Source organism: Tachysurus vachellii, chromosome 13, assembly GCF_030014155.1.
Source record: "Tachysurus vachellii isolate PV-2020 chromosome 13, HZAU_Pvac_v1, whole genome shotgun sequence".
Classification (NCBI taxonomy): Eukaryota; Metazoa; Chordata; class Actinopteri; order Siluriformes; family Bagridae; genus Tachysurus; species Tachysurus vachellii.
The window spans coordinates 10,756,122-10,771,995 of NC_083472.1; the positions used below are offsets into that span (position 1 = coordinate 10,756,122).

Here is a 15,874-nt window from a genome sequence, read left to right on the forward strand (position 1 = left end):
TGAAATCATGAGTGAAATCATTACATTTAAAAAAAAAAAAAAACAAACAAAAAAAAAACTCTGTATTCATTTACTGAAGTTTTTTTTTTTTTTTTTTAATCTTTTGTATTTTTTTTTTCTTTTTTGTCTTGCAGTCATTTGGGATCTCGTTCACGTCGTGGTGTTACACAGTGTGACCTTGTAAAGAGCAGCTTGGCAGGGAGAGAGACAGAGAACAATGCTGTGTGACAGACAGAAAGGCCAGAGTAAAGCAAAAGGAGCCAGGGAGGAGGAGGAGGAAGAAGAGGAGGAGGAGGAGGAGGAGGAGGGGGTGGGGCGGCTGAGCTTCCTCTCCCTGGATTAAACGCCCATGAGCGGTGCTCTTCGCTGACAGCATCCACATTCACAGGCGCACTTACTGCATCCCGTCGCTTCCGTTCACACTTTAGATTCAGTCCGAATCCGGGACGCTTCCACCTGCGCGCGCGCTTCGCCCCTGTTCACTGATCTGCGCCCACTGAAAGCCACGAGGTGAGCGTAATGCATCATTCTCCTAATTACTGCACACTCTTTAAAGCTCAATGGTCTGTTTTAAATGGCGAATGGACCGATGCCTCGCCTGTCATAATACTAGCCGCTTTGTTTTGGTTGTACTTTTTGTACCAGTGTAGTATTGGTGTTTGATTGAGCCTGTAGGCTACAGTAGGAGCTGCATGCGTGTGTATTCTTTTACAATGAGATCCAGAGATACATTTTAAATCCGATTAACGTTACAGGACAAAACAAAAGACCAGCCTTTTCTTTGTTTACTGTTAAATTACATGAATAATCACTTGTCTCACGAGTTCCAGAAAATGTGTTTTTTAGGAATTATATATAGAATTATATAGAATCTCTATAATAGATTGTTATTCTGCTTCTTAAACATTAGGTCGAATTAAAAAGAATGACAAAAAAAAACACTTTAAAGTTTAATGGGCCCTACCTAATAGTTGATGGATCAATTTGTAACCAGTGACATATGCGAACAAAATCCTCAGACAAAATGTGAGACGTGTAGCTTATTGTTGGCTGATGCTTTTTGTGTGAAGGAGGGCAGGATGGCTGAGTGAAACCGATTCATTGTGCACAGACATCATCATGAAGCTTTGAATCTCTGGATCCTTGTGAGAGCAGTGCGGGTTTAAGTTAGAGAATCGAGGCCAGTTAGGCGAACATTCAAATGTTTAAAGGTGTGTCACTTTGTGTGTGTGTGTGCGTGTGTGTGCGCGCGCGCGAGCCGCCTGTGCGCACTTGGTTTGGACGTCGAGCTTGATTCAGCTTCTTTGCTGACGCACCGCAGTGGACCATAACGGCGCGTTCACGTTTAGGCGTGTGTACATTATCAGCTGAGCTGAAACCTGCATTTTTTTTTTGCCATTGCTGATGCACACACGAGATGTCAGTGAGTCGACGCTTGAATAAGCATGCTGTGTGCAGGATCTGCTGGGTGCCGCGTGCATGTGCTGCGTAATTGTGCGCGTGTGTGTGTGCGCGCGCGTGTGTGTTGCTCCAGGGTTTGTCATGAGTCATTGAAGACCGGGAAACATGTGATAAAGCTGGTTCATATAGGGGGATATCCAGGCAATACTGGCACATATTGGTTCACCTCTCTCTCTCTCTCTCTCTCTCTCTCTCATTCTCATTCATGTCTGGGGTATAATCCAGGATACTTAATGGCTGCATTATTCTGTGTAAAAAAAAAAAATAAAAAAGTATATTGTTACTATTTCAAGTACAAGACAAAAAAAAAACAACAACTATGTAATTTCCACACTGCAGCTATGATTCTCTCACTCAGGGTCACAGACACACGTGCACACACAAATGTATATACACACACATTTGTGCAGACATATGTGACGAGACATATGAGACTGTGTGGAGAATTGATTGGCTATCTCTCGCTCTCTCCTTACATACTCACAGTCCAAACACAGCTGCCTCCTCATGTACAGCGAGGCTTTCTTTTCAACATACAGTACAGACCAAAGCTGTAGAAACATAAAACAATGCTTTATAAGTAATCAGCTAATCAATCACTTTATTATTGTTAGTTAAACCACTAAGATTATTTGGTGTTTATGTACTAAGATGTCAAAGAGGGTTGAAAGATAATGTCAGTCAAGACATTTTTTTCTGTAAACAAACTTTTGACTTAATGTGTGACATCTGCAATGAGTGAATATTTATAGCCTTATCACTAGCCCCTGTTCAAGAGCAAAAGAAAAAAAGGAAAAAGACCTACCCTGGACACGTGGACTACTAATATCCAAATGGTGGTGAGATTAAAAGTCACCAGAAGTCATTTTGGATAGAACTGAATTGCTGAACAGCTGAGGTTCAGTTTATTATGCTAATGGATTGGTCTGACATCCAGGACATATAAGAGAGGATGGATTTAATTATTACTACAGAGGAAAGGCAGAATCATTAGCCACAAATAGCTGAAAAGTCTACACAGCAGAATGAAAGCAAAAGGAACGATGTTAGAAATATATAAAAACTTTAATTTTAAACTTTAATTTTTTTTCTGTTTCTATACTTCTGTAAAGCTTCTTTGAGACAATATGAATTGATAAAAAGTGCTATACAAATAAATTGAATTGAATGTTTGGTGAGCTATTAATGTTTAGGCAAACTCTGTAGATGTATTTTGACCATTAGTCCAGTTTTTGTATGGTCAAGAGTTGAAATCATATTTTCGTTTGGAGCACCTATCATTGTGATAAAATATTGCATATAAATCAAATGGGACCGTGACCATTATAAAGCAGTTACTGAAGATTGAATGAATGAAGTGCACCATACTCCATAAATGATGTTGTAGTTTCAGTTACATAACCTGCGTAACCTGTTTAGACTGATGTCAGGACAGTGTCCCATCACCTGCTAATATGTGACATCAGGTTATGTTCTTTCCGGAGCTTGGTTTAGGTTCACTGCCGTTGCTGTATTTGCTCTGATTCTGTGCTATTGAGTGCAGTACTGTCTGGTCCAACTTGGCTGTCACTGCTTGCACTGACACACAGCAATTTGAATCGGATTTAAACGTACAGAGCATTAACCTGCTGGCAGAGCTTATAGACATCTCCTGTGGTGCTTTTAAAAGCAAGAAAAGAGATGGAGGGATACAGAGAGATACTGAGAAAAACAAATGAGGGCAGTCGGGGGAGGAGTGAGGAAATGCAGCAGCTGTGTGACAGTGGAAAGAGGAATGAATGAGTGTGAGTCCAGATTTATATCTCACTTCTTGCAGGAGCAACTCAGCATTGGATATAAAGAAGGTATCGGGTCAATGCCATGTAATATTTTTCTTTTAGAACTATGGTGACTACTGGTGGGTGATGTGATGTGATAAATTAGGTCACAAAATAGTTTTCTAAGAGTAACCTGTGTATTGTATGTACATGCAAATGAAGCAGCTTCATTGTTACTCACAGTAAGTATAAAAATAGTTATAGCATTTCATATTAGCTGTATTGTTTTGTTTGTGTGTCCGTCAAAGCTGTCTGAACGACTAGAGCTTATGTTTTCTTACAGTTTATTCACAATAATTTCCTGTACTACGATAAACAATACAGTCTCGCAATTAAATATGGAAAGCTACATTTTCGTGGAAATGAATCAGATCCAAATAGGACGGAGAATCAGGTCTGGTACAGTGCTAGTATTAACTGTAAAACAAAAATATGTGTGCTGTACTACATTGCCTAATATGAGCGACAAAGATTTTGGTCGGTTTCGATTAAATCTAGATTGTAAGTGTATTTTTAATATATTAAAAATATTTCTCAGTGCTATTTCTCAAATAATTTAATAATAAACATTTATTGATTAAATTATTCTTTTGTTAGGTTGAAAAGCAAAAAGTTACAATTATTTTTGCGAAATTTTAAAACAAAAAAGGCTAAATTATAGTGTGTTCAAAATAAATTGACTAGTAGTGAATTGTTTTGGCGAATTTGAGTGTGTTGTCGATGTACTGGATTGAGTATTATTGTGTCAGAGGTTTTTGTTTGTATGTATTATTTAGGCTGAGTGTTTTAACTGTTTTTTTTTATGCTGTATGTATTGTTTAGTCTGTAAGTATCATTTGATGGTTTTGTCTATATTTAATCTGGGGTTTTTTCTGCATGTTTTTTTTTTGTATCTGAGCACCTGTGTATCACCAGGTATTTGAACGCTAGTATGGTTGGAGAAGTCTGTGAGGCAGGAAGCTTCACTGCAGTTAGCATGAGCTTGTGCATGTTTGAGATTTATAGCATTTACATAACCTTTCGTGTCAGCCTGCGTTAGTGCCAGCACAGACAGCCAGGCATTGATTCTTCTTTGTGTCAGATTAAAGACAGGATGGCTCACTCCTGTTACAGATACAGATGGTTATTGATTATCATCAAAGTCCCATTCATGCCCAAAGCATCCGCGATCATAGCCATTGCATTTCAGTGATTTTGTTATGGTCAAGAAGCAACTTTATATTCAGGATGTTCAGGTCACACAGTGGCTCAGACATCCACACTAGATCTCTGGTCTGAATCCTAGGTAGTGTGCTGAGCCTTGTTGACATAGTAATTGTTGTGTGTTATTTATAGGCACAACATTTTAAAAAAAACAACAGTCTTGCAGCCTGAACAGTATTTTTAGTAAGCACAGCTGTTAAAAGAAACTCGAGCCTGGATTCAGCAGCATGGAAATTCAGGAGGTATAGAATTGTTTTCATTTGTGTTTTGTTTCAGATGTATTTATTTGCATTAGACATTGATAAATGTCCAATCTGCATGGCTTTTTCTTGGTTGGCTACAGTGTTCAGCATCACCGAGTTCTTTCTCACACTCCTGCCTTCGTCTTCTCCCTGTTTTTCACACCTTCCCTACCCATCCTGCCCTTCTCTGACACCTTTCTACCCTGAAGTGTCCCTCCATAGTCATTCTGCTTTCACAATTTTCTTCTTCTTTGGAAGAAAATTAGATTTTGTGTGTTCTGCTTGTTGTTTTTGTTCTTGCAGCTTCCAATCAGCGTCCAATCTTCACGAAATGCTTCTTGCTCTTCGTCCCTGTCACATATTATTTCTTCTCCCTTATTTAATCCTTTTACCTTTGTTCACCTTTTCTTTATTTGTAGCTCTCTCAAGCAGTTTTTTTAACCCCTTTGTTACCTGCTTTCTCTTGGATTTTGCTTCTCTTTTCCAGCATAAGGCTGTGGCAACATGATGAGGGATTCATTTCGCTGCAATAACTGAATTTATTATTTATACACGAGTTAGAGTTAGCCTAGATTTCTGTGTGGAGGGAAAAGGAAGAGAAGGTGTCCAAAGTAGGCACTATGCAGAGCGGAGACGAACAAGGAACAATCTTTTCAGGAACCGAGATGTTTTTTGCAGGAACCTTTAATATGTTCCCACAGCAAGTAGGGCTAGAGTTCTTGGTGAACTTTTCAGTTCCTTCTCAGCTTTAGGAACTTTTTTGCAGACCAGTAAATACTGCAGTGGAGCTTGCAATACATTACTGATAGGTTAACAAATGCTTCACAGAGTGACCACACCTGTAGGTATAAATATTAAACGTGGTTTAAAAAAAAAAAAAAAAAAAGGATTTAAAACATTATTAAAAATTACTTAACATTAGTTAATAATTTAATTTATTTTTTTTCTAAGCCTGAACAATTTCCTAGTATGTTTAAATCACTGTCTAGACATTGTCACTTCCTGTACACCTGGCTACAAGAGGATATGAATTTCAAAAGCAGCTGTAGACGGGTTTCATCGATGAGGCAGCAAAATCTATATAGAAAGCTTTTTTTTTATAATTCTGCAAGCAACACTGCAAACTAAAGCTTAAATTTAAATATAAATATAAATAAATACACATATAGCGAAATGCAATGTATGGTTTTGTTTATACCCTAGCTTTCCTTTAAGCAGGGCAGGTTATCATTTGTAAAAAGAAACAAAAACAAAAAAAAAACATTATTCATTTGTCTTATATTTCATTCTAACCAGTTTGTGAAGCACAAATGTATTTTGATTTTTGATTTTTTTGGTTCAAATCAGAACCCTGTCTGGTTTTGCACATCTGCTTTTTATTTATTTTAAGGCAAGCATTTAAAGTGCTGTGGAAAATGAAAACAGGAACCTGTCCTAGAAATGCGTACTTCTCATTCATGATAGTCTTGGAACTTTAGTTTTTTGTTCCTCAACCAAACCTCAAGGTGTTTGTGGGTTTTTTTTAACAGATGTACCAGAATAAAACACACATGCAAGATTCTCCATCATCCAATGTTTTTTTTTTAAATCAGAGAATACAGTAATACTATAAGATTCCTGAAATGGCACAGAAAACAGTTTTTTGGTGGTTTTCATCATCGAATCACTAACTTATAGTAGTGAAATCTATTAGTTGATCTAGGAGCTTAAACTTGATCAGTTTACTTTATGCAAAAATCCATGAAACTACACGATGCTTTTTTTACTCCATATTTAACTGAAGAATGTAAAGCGATACCTCGAGATACGAGTGCTTTGACATACAAATTTTTTGAGACACGAGCTGTTATTCGACCATATTTTTGCCTTGAGATACGAGCATATTTTTGAGATACGAGCATCTGAGCCGCCGCCGCCGCCGAAACATTAAACTCGTATCTCGAGGTATCACTGTATGTTTTTGTCTGATGCATTAAAAAAAAAAAAAAACAGAAATTTAGCTTCAGTGTAAAAAAAGATATTGTCTTTGAATATTTTTTGTCTGCCAATTATGCAGCCTGAATGCAGTGGCTTTAACCAAGATAATATAAGGAACAGAACATGGCCTAGATCAGTGTTATGGGGAAAATCTATTGTTTTTTATATTGGAGATATATATATTAGTTGCCATTTTGTATAAGCCTTTAGAAGGAGCTCCAAGCAGGGGATCATGGGAAAAGAAAAAAATTGTAAAGCAGAGCTGCATATCTAGGACACAGAGAGTAAACATTACTATTGATGTGTGTGGTGTTAAGTGCATTACATGAGCACATGAAGAATACGTTGCCTTTTGGAACTGGTTCTACAAATCTCTCTATTATTCTGAATACATGCTTATTTCAAATTTTCCTGCTCTGTCTTTTAGATCTCCATTCTGATTGGTCCTGATGGTTATAAAAACGCATCTCCGCTACCCTTCAGTGTACCTGGGAAAGAAGGATGTGATATCCTATCCAAATAAGGAATTTCATCGCTTTGAAGCTTGTAAGATACAAATCACTGACAGGTATGTGCAAGCATGTGTTTTTTAAGTATAAAGTATTGAATCAGAAAAAAACAGAAAAAAATGTTGGATATTTGCCTGGTATTCCGTGATGCCGTCTTTGATCACAATGTAGTTAAACCATAAGCAAATATAACTTGGTCTTTTAAGCAGGATTCAAATATTTCATGGAAAATATTTATTTATTTATTTGTTTGTTTGTTTGTTTATTTGCAGGGTTACAAGGATTTCATTTTACTAACCACAAACCCTGATTTCTATTATTTCTTCTATTTGTATCACTGCTGATTGGAACTTATGAAAAAAAAATTTATTTCTGCAGAGTAGACTACAGTTTACCTGCACATTACCAGGATATTACTATTTCCATCTTGAATTTGACAGCTGGAGGTGATGTAAGAAGGAAAAAAGCGTAAAACCATCCAGTGTCCTCATAGCTAATTACAGCCATTAGTCAACTATCACAGATTTTTGTGGTGTAGGTATCTTGTTACACCATCACTTCCTCAGCTTCATGTGCACCAATTGATACAGCAGTGAACATTCATAGAGTACAATAAAACGAGCAGATTCAAAGTAAGATCAGAGGATTACGCATACAGTATTTAGGAAAATGCTGAGCTTTTGTTGTCTGAAAGTTGTGTTTTTACACACAACGTTCCTAAAATGTGTCAAAGAATTCTTATGATCAATTCAAGTGTGATGATAACAAAAGTTTAATTTCGACTTGGCGCATACTTCACATGTAGGTTAGTGAAGTTTTTTTTTACAAAGTACATCAAAATGATGGAAACGTTATCATTTTGGTCCTCCAACAGCATTATGGTGGCTCATTATTTAGTTTCAATGCAGATTGTCACGATGTGATCAGAAAACAATTCTCCGTACACCTCGATACATCTCAGTTGTGATTTTACTTTAAGATCTTTTTTCTCAGCACCTGCTGCCCTTTATAACATAACCCAAACCTTTAGCATTAAAAAAGACATTAGGTGTAAATAATTTCAATATCTGAAATAACTGTTTGAACCCAATTTTAATGATATCTTATCTATTTTCTTAATTCTATCTGAGCTTCAAATACTTTGTGTTGTTATTAGCAGAGCCTTTTGTTTTATTTTTTATTATTATTATTTTTTAGGTATTAAATTTCTAAATATGTATAAAACCAAACAATTTTTTAAATGATTATTAAAAAATAAAAAAATAAAAATCATTTTATATAAATAATTAATTTATATATATTAATTTATTTTCTTTTATTTACATATTTTATTTTAACTAATAAGATATAAACATTAACAAATATATAAAAAGCAAACATGTCCTAAGCATCTAGGTCATTGTTAAGCATTCACAGTTTCACACAGGATTTATTTTCTGTGTCTGAATCTCCAATAGCATTTGGCATGTAACGGACTATGTAGGTTATAAGGGGCATTAGAGGATTATTTTATTACCCTGTGCACTCGGCATATATAAGTATATATGAAGATACGTCATTACACTGATAAATAAATAACAGTGAATTAAAGTAGTAAAGTTTATGATAAAATCAATGTTGCTTCATTGTTATAGCTTTTTGTTTAAGGTCAGACATTTTCACCTTCAATTAGATACAAACACACAGCAAAGCCTTAAACGTTATTCAAACATATTTGAATACTACTGATAGATTTTTTTATCTTTTTTATTTGAATACTACTGTATACCTTTAATCCGAGACCCTTGGCAGAAGGCAGATGATTTGAGGATAATGATTTAAAACAGTTTAACATAAGTGGTTGCTGAAACAAGAAGCATTACTTTACCATCCCAGAAGCATGCCAGCATCCCTGAGCAGAACCCTATTAAAAGCCTGTGGTCAGTGTTTGAGAGGTTTCCATAGCCACACACTTTCTAACCTCAATCATTTGAAGTGGTCATGAAGGACTAATCTACCATGATAAAGCTTAACTGAATGACTGTACGATTTCTTACCAATTCTTTACGATTAAAAGAGTCGCCACCACAAATATTATAGGTGCCAATACCTATGCCTTTTAAGAGGTGACAGAGTATCATGGTTTATTATGTGTTTATAATTGAATGTGTTCCTATGCAATTAAACGGTTTAAACTATGATTTTTTTGTGTTGTAAACACTGATAGAAATGAGTTGCATTGCGAACTTGCACTTTTTTTGTGGGGCAAGTGGTGCATTATCGAGAGAGATCTGTGCAGCTCTGCAGAGTCACACCCACAGAGACCAGACCACCATATTCGGTGTACAGAATTCAAAATATTTCTTCTCAAATGCTTTGTTCTCTTCTGGTTAACAGAGAGGGAGGTTAGGTGTTGACAGTCGGCCAGTGTGTCTAAAAGTAATGTATGTCTGTGTGATTTAGGTTCGCTACAGCCAGCTTCATGCCTTAGTGAGCTGCAGAAAATCTTTCTGTATTGAAAGCAGCAGCAATATGTGATGCATAAAAACATTCACTGCAGTAATCCAAGATTTTATTAACTTACAGCAAAGCTAATGTCAAAATGTGTGTCAAAAACGGGTTTTATTAGATTGAGAAAGACCGTGTAAGTAGGAAGATCTGTTATCTGTGCTAAAGTACAGTAGAAGCAGTGCCGTATACTCCAGGGACAAAGTGATGCAGTAAAGCTAAGCAGGTGTAGAGTTTCTGCAGGTTGCAGTAAGGTGTGGGAAGTGATATCAAAGCATTAGGATGAAAATTATTCTAAGAACGTGCAGCATTTCCCCTCAAAACCACAGTGATTGACAAACAGACGGCATGTTTTTAACTAAAGAAACAGACTGTAGCGGTTTTCACACTGGGCACGTTTGCTGCAGTCCGAATCTGAGTGTGATTTCATTCCCAGTGTCCGCTGCTGGTTTCAGACTCCCTTGATTCTATTGAGCCCCAGAGCATCTTGCGTCATCATAAATGTGGATGGAAAATGCATTGCGACTAATCATATTTTATTTTCATTATTTTTGTGCTTTTATGCACAGCGAAGAACCTCATCTCTTCAACGTCCCAAAACATTTCCCTGCCACACATGGTATGTGTGTTGTGGAAACTAAGAATTTTCTCATCTGCTAAAGCACACATCAAGGTTACTTTATTGTTGAACACGTGCGCTCCACGGTACGAGTTGTGTTTACATTTATGGGAATCGCAGTACAGTTCCAGTGCAACTAAACTCGCACCACCTCCAACAGGTTTAGTCGATTTTTCATGTGATTTTTCATTTTTATTTCTGCTTTAAAGCAGCTAAGTTGTTTTGCCTTGAAAACGGCTAGAAGGCTAACTCTTTTCCTCTGATATAATAAAAGCAAGCCAAAGCAATTTTTCAAACTGCTGCTTATGCCACACCAACAGGCTAGCACAAGACACTCAAAGGAATTCGCTAACTGCCCTCTTTCACGTACCTGAACTCGCAGCTAAGAACAATTTACAAGTGTTGCACTCTGATGGACTGGGCTGAGAGAGTATCGTAGCTCCCGACTGATAATTATTTAAAAGTTATTTTGCGTATTAGCTAGGATGATTTTGATATGTACAGTAGCGATTTCAGACACTACTGGCTGCCCGCTGAATGAACCGAACCCAAATAGCCTAATTTGTTGCTAGTGTGTGAATAATAGCTGTGTAATCAACAGACTTCTGCTGCTGGAATAAGATCTAAATGCTGTATCTGTGAGGAAGGAGAACAGAGTGGTTAAATGGATCTCAGCCATGGAGCCACGAGACCTAATGCATTAATGTATGAAGCGTTTGGACTCGTTCTTTCGGACGTCAACTTGGACAACTCAAGGAGTCAGCAAAGGCGTTAGGATCTTGACTGAATCAGCATCAAAGACACACAAACACACACTGCATTAAGTTTTTGCAACTCTGCACTCCTGTGTCAGAAATACATGTACCTTTGTACTTTCACCCTAGTGCACTCTGTCTTTATATCTCTCTTCTGGTTCCCAACAACTAAACAGCTGTAAATATCAGTGTTAAAACACAGCACATTCTACAGTCAAAGTTTCAACCACCATAGATTGACAAAACAGTGATTGGGTTATTATATTTCCTGTTTCCTTGCTCTCTTTGTTTTTCCAGTGTAGTGATTAAGTGTTACTTATTTTTAGGTATTAAGAGTCTTAAGAGATGATCTTGACTTCCGTCGTCGACTAATTATGAACAGTTACTGATCAATGTAAAATTTAGATCTATTCCATTTACACTTTAAAGTGTTTGAATGAGACAGGTGTGAGAGTAAGTCTTACCAAAGAAGTCACACTATTTTTCTAGTGTTTTGGTGAACGTGCACCATAATGCACAAGCAGTTACTTCTAGCTTAAAAAGCCCTCTCATCTCTGAATGGAGGAATACAGATTTATGCCTTAATTTACAAAATATCCGCTTAGAAATATACACGGTGGCCAATTATTTGGCAGCAGTACAATGCATACATTTATGTAGAAGCAGGTCAAATGCTTCAGAAACTGGAAAAAGACCAACTGACATTTGTCCAAATTTCAAATCTCCAGTTTTGGTGCCCAGTGTAACATCAGAGTTCTCTTCTTGTATGAAAGGAGTGACACGTAGTGTAGTGTGCTGCTATTATAGTTCATACATCTCACAGCCTTAAGATGTTTTGTATACTGCGATGACTTTCTATTCACCACAGTTGTAAAGAGTATTTATTTCAGTTACTGTAGCTATATTGTTACCTCAAGCCAGTCTGACCATTTCCCTCTGACCTATGTGATCAACAATGTGTTTCCATCCACACTACGTCTGCTAACTGGATGTTTGTTTTTTTTGTTGTTGTCGTCAGTGAAAAAAATCCCAGATTGCCAGTTTCAGAAATACTCACACCAGCTAGTCTATCACAAGCAACCTTGATATGAAAATGAACTTAAAGCTCTTGAGCTGTTTCACCATGATTTTGTGCAATGTGCTGCTGCCACCACAAAGGTAAGGGTATTCCTATTAATTTGGCAGACGCATGTATTTGAATGAAGAGTTTATGAAAACCTTGAAAAAAAATTGCATATATTGTAGTGTTAACATTTTGCATATAATTGTTTATAAGAACTGCTAAAATGAGAGAAATGTGGAATATCTTGAATATAGTCGAAATGAACTTATGATCAAATGTCTAAAAAGTAGAGTAAAAAAAGTAAAAGATTATTATAAATGACGTTTCCTATTCTGCACATTATATTTGCAAATTCTAAGCATTACTTTTTTTGAAATGATCTGTCAACAGAAATAAGTGCAAGCTTATTAACACTTTAAGCTTAAAAATAGGATTTTTTTTTGTAGACATAGCCTGAAATTATATTCTTATAATGTAATACATGGCAATGGTAGATAATTTTGATTATATTCAAAATATGATATCTTGGTAAGATGACTTTTTTAGTATTATTATTTTATTATTGAAAAGTTGTGGTAGTTGTACATAGTCTATAGCTGTGTGACATGGAGACAAGACTAAACACTTTCCTTTAATTGAAAAAACCTTTGGATGTGTACCTTTTTAAAATGACACCTCATATGACACAGAGCCACAGAGGAGCTTCCTTCATTACACAGTAGAACAGTAATTAGAGAATGTGTGATGGACAGAAGCTGCACATGTCAGATCAGCTCTGTCTGAGTCGATGTGGATCAGCACAAAAGAAGAAGTGGTGCTGTCACATCATGAGGGAAATACAGTTTAATCCACTAATACCAAGCTGTTTGCACTGTGCACTGCATGAGTGTGTCAAGTCCTGTGTGTCTGTTTATATGTAAGTGCACAGTGGCTGAATTAAAGCAGGGGTGAGCGAGGCTTGGCTGTGACTGTTAAGAGATACGTGCTCTGATTACAGATTGGGGCTCATGTTTAAAAGTTGCAAGTATTGGGTAAGTAATCTTTGTAGAAGTTTACCGGGTCAGTTACAATGTTTTCTTTCTTTTTTTCCCATAGCAGTACAGAAATCACTGATTCAGGGAGCGCTGTCTTCTGTGTGACAATTAAAAGTGACGTTGAGGTCATCCACCATGACACTGAGCAAATGTGAATGGGAGGAAGCAGCACTTTTTTCTTTTTGAAGCCATGAATGGACTCTTTCTTTCTGTCTTTTCCTTTTACAATGTGCCTCTATTTCTATTTAAAGTTTTGGTCATCTCTCTCTCTCTCCATCTCTCTCTCTCTCTCTCTCTCTCTCTCTCTCTCTCTCTCTCCGTTCTTTGCTCTCTATCATCTCTCTCTCTCTCTCTCTCTCTCTCTCTCTCTCTCTCTCCATTCTTTGCTCTCTATCATCTCTCTCTCCGTTCTTTGCTCTCTATCATCTCTCTCTTCCTCACTATCAATCCATCTATCTCCACTTTGCACTCAGTAACATGATTGAATGCACTGCTTGAGTAAAGGTTCATTGATTACTTCGTTTCATCAGCACGTCAATTCATCATATTTAAGCTCAGTTAAGGCACACACAGTTGTAGTGAAGCTGTGGTTTAGTGGTGAGAGTGGACTGTTTATCAGTGACTGAAGCTTTTACAACACGCTTGTATCCCTTCATTTTCATGCCAAAAGCATACTACAGAAATGTGTCTTATTTATTTTTGCAGCTGAGACACAACATGTATAGAGGTAAAGAAAACGAGAAGAAAAGGGCGTGTCAGAAAATGTGCCAGCTTGTGTGTATGCGTCACCTCCAGAACAAACACATTTATGCGTATGCTTCTGAGGTTATGCGAGAGCCTATTTATGTCTTCAGTGTGATCCATGCTGTCTTCTAAATGCTATGCAATCTCATCACCACCCCCACCCTCGCCCCCCTATACTGTCTCACTGGTGTTGACCTACACGAGGCGTTCTAGACAAGCCGGAGAAATCATGTCTGTTAACTCTGAATGAAGCTGTGAGAATTGTAAGGCTTTATATTAAGTGGACACTCTATAAGTGGAAAAGCTTGCCATATGATGCAATTAATGAGAATTAAAGGGATTCTCTTATTTTTTATTACAATCCAAAAATTCGTCATCAATCCTCTTATCACTCCCTATATCTCTAATCTCTGTTTTTTTTTTTTTCTCAGTCATTTAGATGGAGGAAAGAGAGAGGAGTAGGAGCTGCTCCCCGCGTCGGGTGCGCCGTGTGGAGCAGGTGGTGGGGAGATGGCTACGCCGATCACGAGACTCCCTCAGCAGGTAGACTTCACACACTCTCTCCCATGTAATTAATAAACTTAGCTATTAATGTAGTCACCTAAGTGCTTTTTGCACATAAGCATAGCCACAGCAAGTCATAATCTAAATCTGACATAAACACCCTACTGTTTAAACACAGGCATAGATTTCTTCTGTATTTGCCTTTGCTCATGTTTGCTATCTCACAGTACAATGTGCTAATCATTTGTCAAATGGGCCTTCAGCATGGCATATTGTGTTTGTTTTGCACATTGTGCTTACAGGTCAGATGTATTCATCTTTAACTCTTAGCCAACTCACTGATTACCATGCGCAAAGATTACTGTGTTCCAGTGTGCAGTGTTTAGCTGCTGACCGTGCTGTTTTTGTAAAATGTGCACACACACCTTACATTCATTTATCAAATCTTAAGGGGAAAATACACTTTCTCACTGATCATCGTGTACTGTATTTTGTAAGACAGTCTCAATGCAGAACCTATGTGAAGTATATGTAATTATTATTATTATTATTTGCATTAGCATAAAAAAAAAGTAGCTCAAAGTGCTTTGCTTGCACAAAAGTGTGATAAATAAAGTATCATTCATTCGTTCATTCATTTTCTACCGCTTATCCGAACTACCTCGGGTCACGGGGAGCCTGTGCCTATCTCCGGCGTCATTGGGCATCAAGGCAGGATACACCCAACCCATCGCAGGGCACACACACTCTCATTCATAAAATATCAGAATTAATGTAAAAAAAAGACCCAAATAATTATAATTAAAAAGACAAAATTAGAATATGTAGAATGCCTAACACCCAAATACAAAACAAATCTCAAACTTTCAAGAAAAGAATAATATCAGTAAGGTAATAGCTTTTTTTTTTTTAATTAATAAAGAACTGGCTTTCCTGGATTTTTATAGGTAGCGGGTACCATAGCTTTGGAGCATAACTGACACAAGATGCATTCCCGTTTTTTCTTCCGCTGTTTCTGGAAAGGTCCAATATACCAGCAGGAGATGATCTCAATGTTCTTGAAGGCATATACAAGGGAATAAAGAGAGTTAGCAATGTAACTTGGTTCTAGCCTATTGAAGCCTTTCAAGTTCAGAGAATAGGTACCTTGTCCTGTAAAAAAGTTTGAATGTGTGTGTGTGTGTGTATTTGCATATCTACCTTACAATGTACTGTTACTTAAAGGGAGCGTATCCTGGGGGACAGGAAGTTGGGTCGTTCAGACGATGGCGGTCAACAGCATTTCCCTGTGAAGGCGACAGTGGAGGTGATCAGAGATGCTGTGCTGGACTCGCATGGCTTCACCCTCTCCACACAGCTCCCCCTGCTGGTCAGGGACGTTATTCCAGGTATACAAAAAATAGTAACTATAAATGGCATTTACTAGTAATTTACAAGCTTGTTGATGCCACACACATTC

General features: G+C 37.3%; 1 protein-coding gene across 2 annotated transcripts in view; it reads left to right on the forward strand.

The window, feature by feature from the left end:
• Window positions 1–338: 338 nt before the first annotated feature.
• Window positions 339–15,874, forward strand: part of frmpd1b (FERM and PDZ domain containing 1b) — a 30,722-nt gene continuing 15,186 nt past the window's right edge. Inside the window, exons 1-4 of one of the 2 annotated variants that reach the window (XM_060884988.1) lie at window positions 339–510; window positions 7,128–7,268; window positions 14,343–14,454; window positions 15,640–15,803. In XM_060884988.1, the coding sequence (XP_060740971.1) occupies window positions 14,351–14,454; window positions 15,640–15,803 (268 nt within the window). In that variant the 5' untranslated portion in view covers window positions 339–510; window positions 7,128–7,268; window positions 14,343–14,350. Of the gene's footprint in view, window positions 511–7,127; window positions 7,269–14,342; window positions 14,455–15,639; window positions 15,804–15,874 lie in introns of those variants that run through there. The other variant, XM_060884989.1, reaches the window with a different exon arrangement.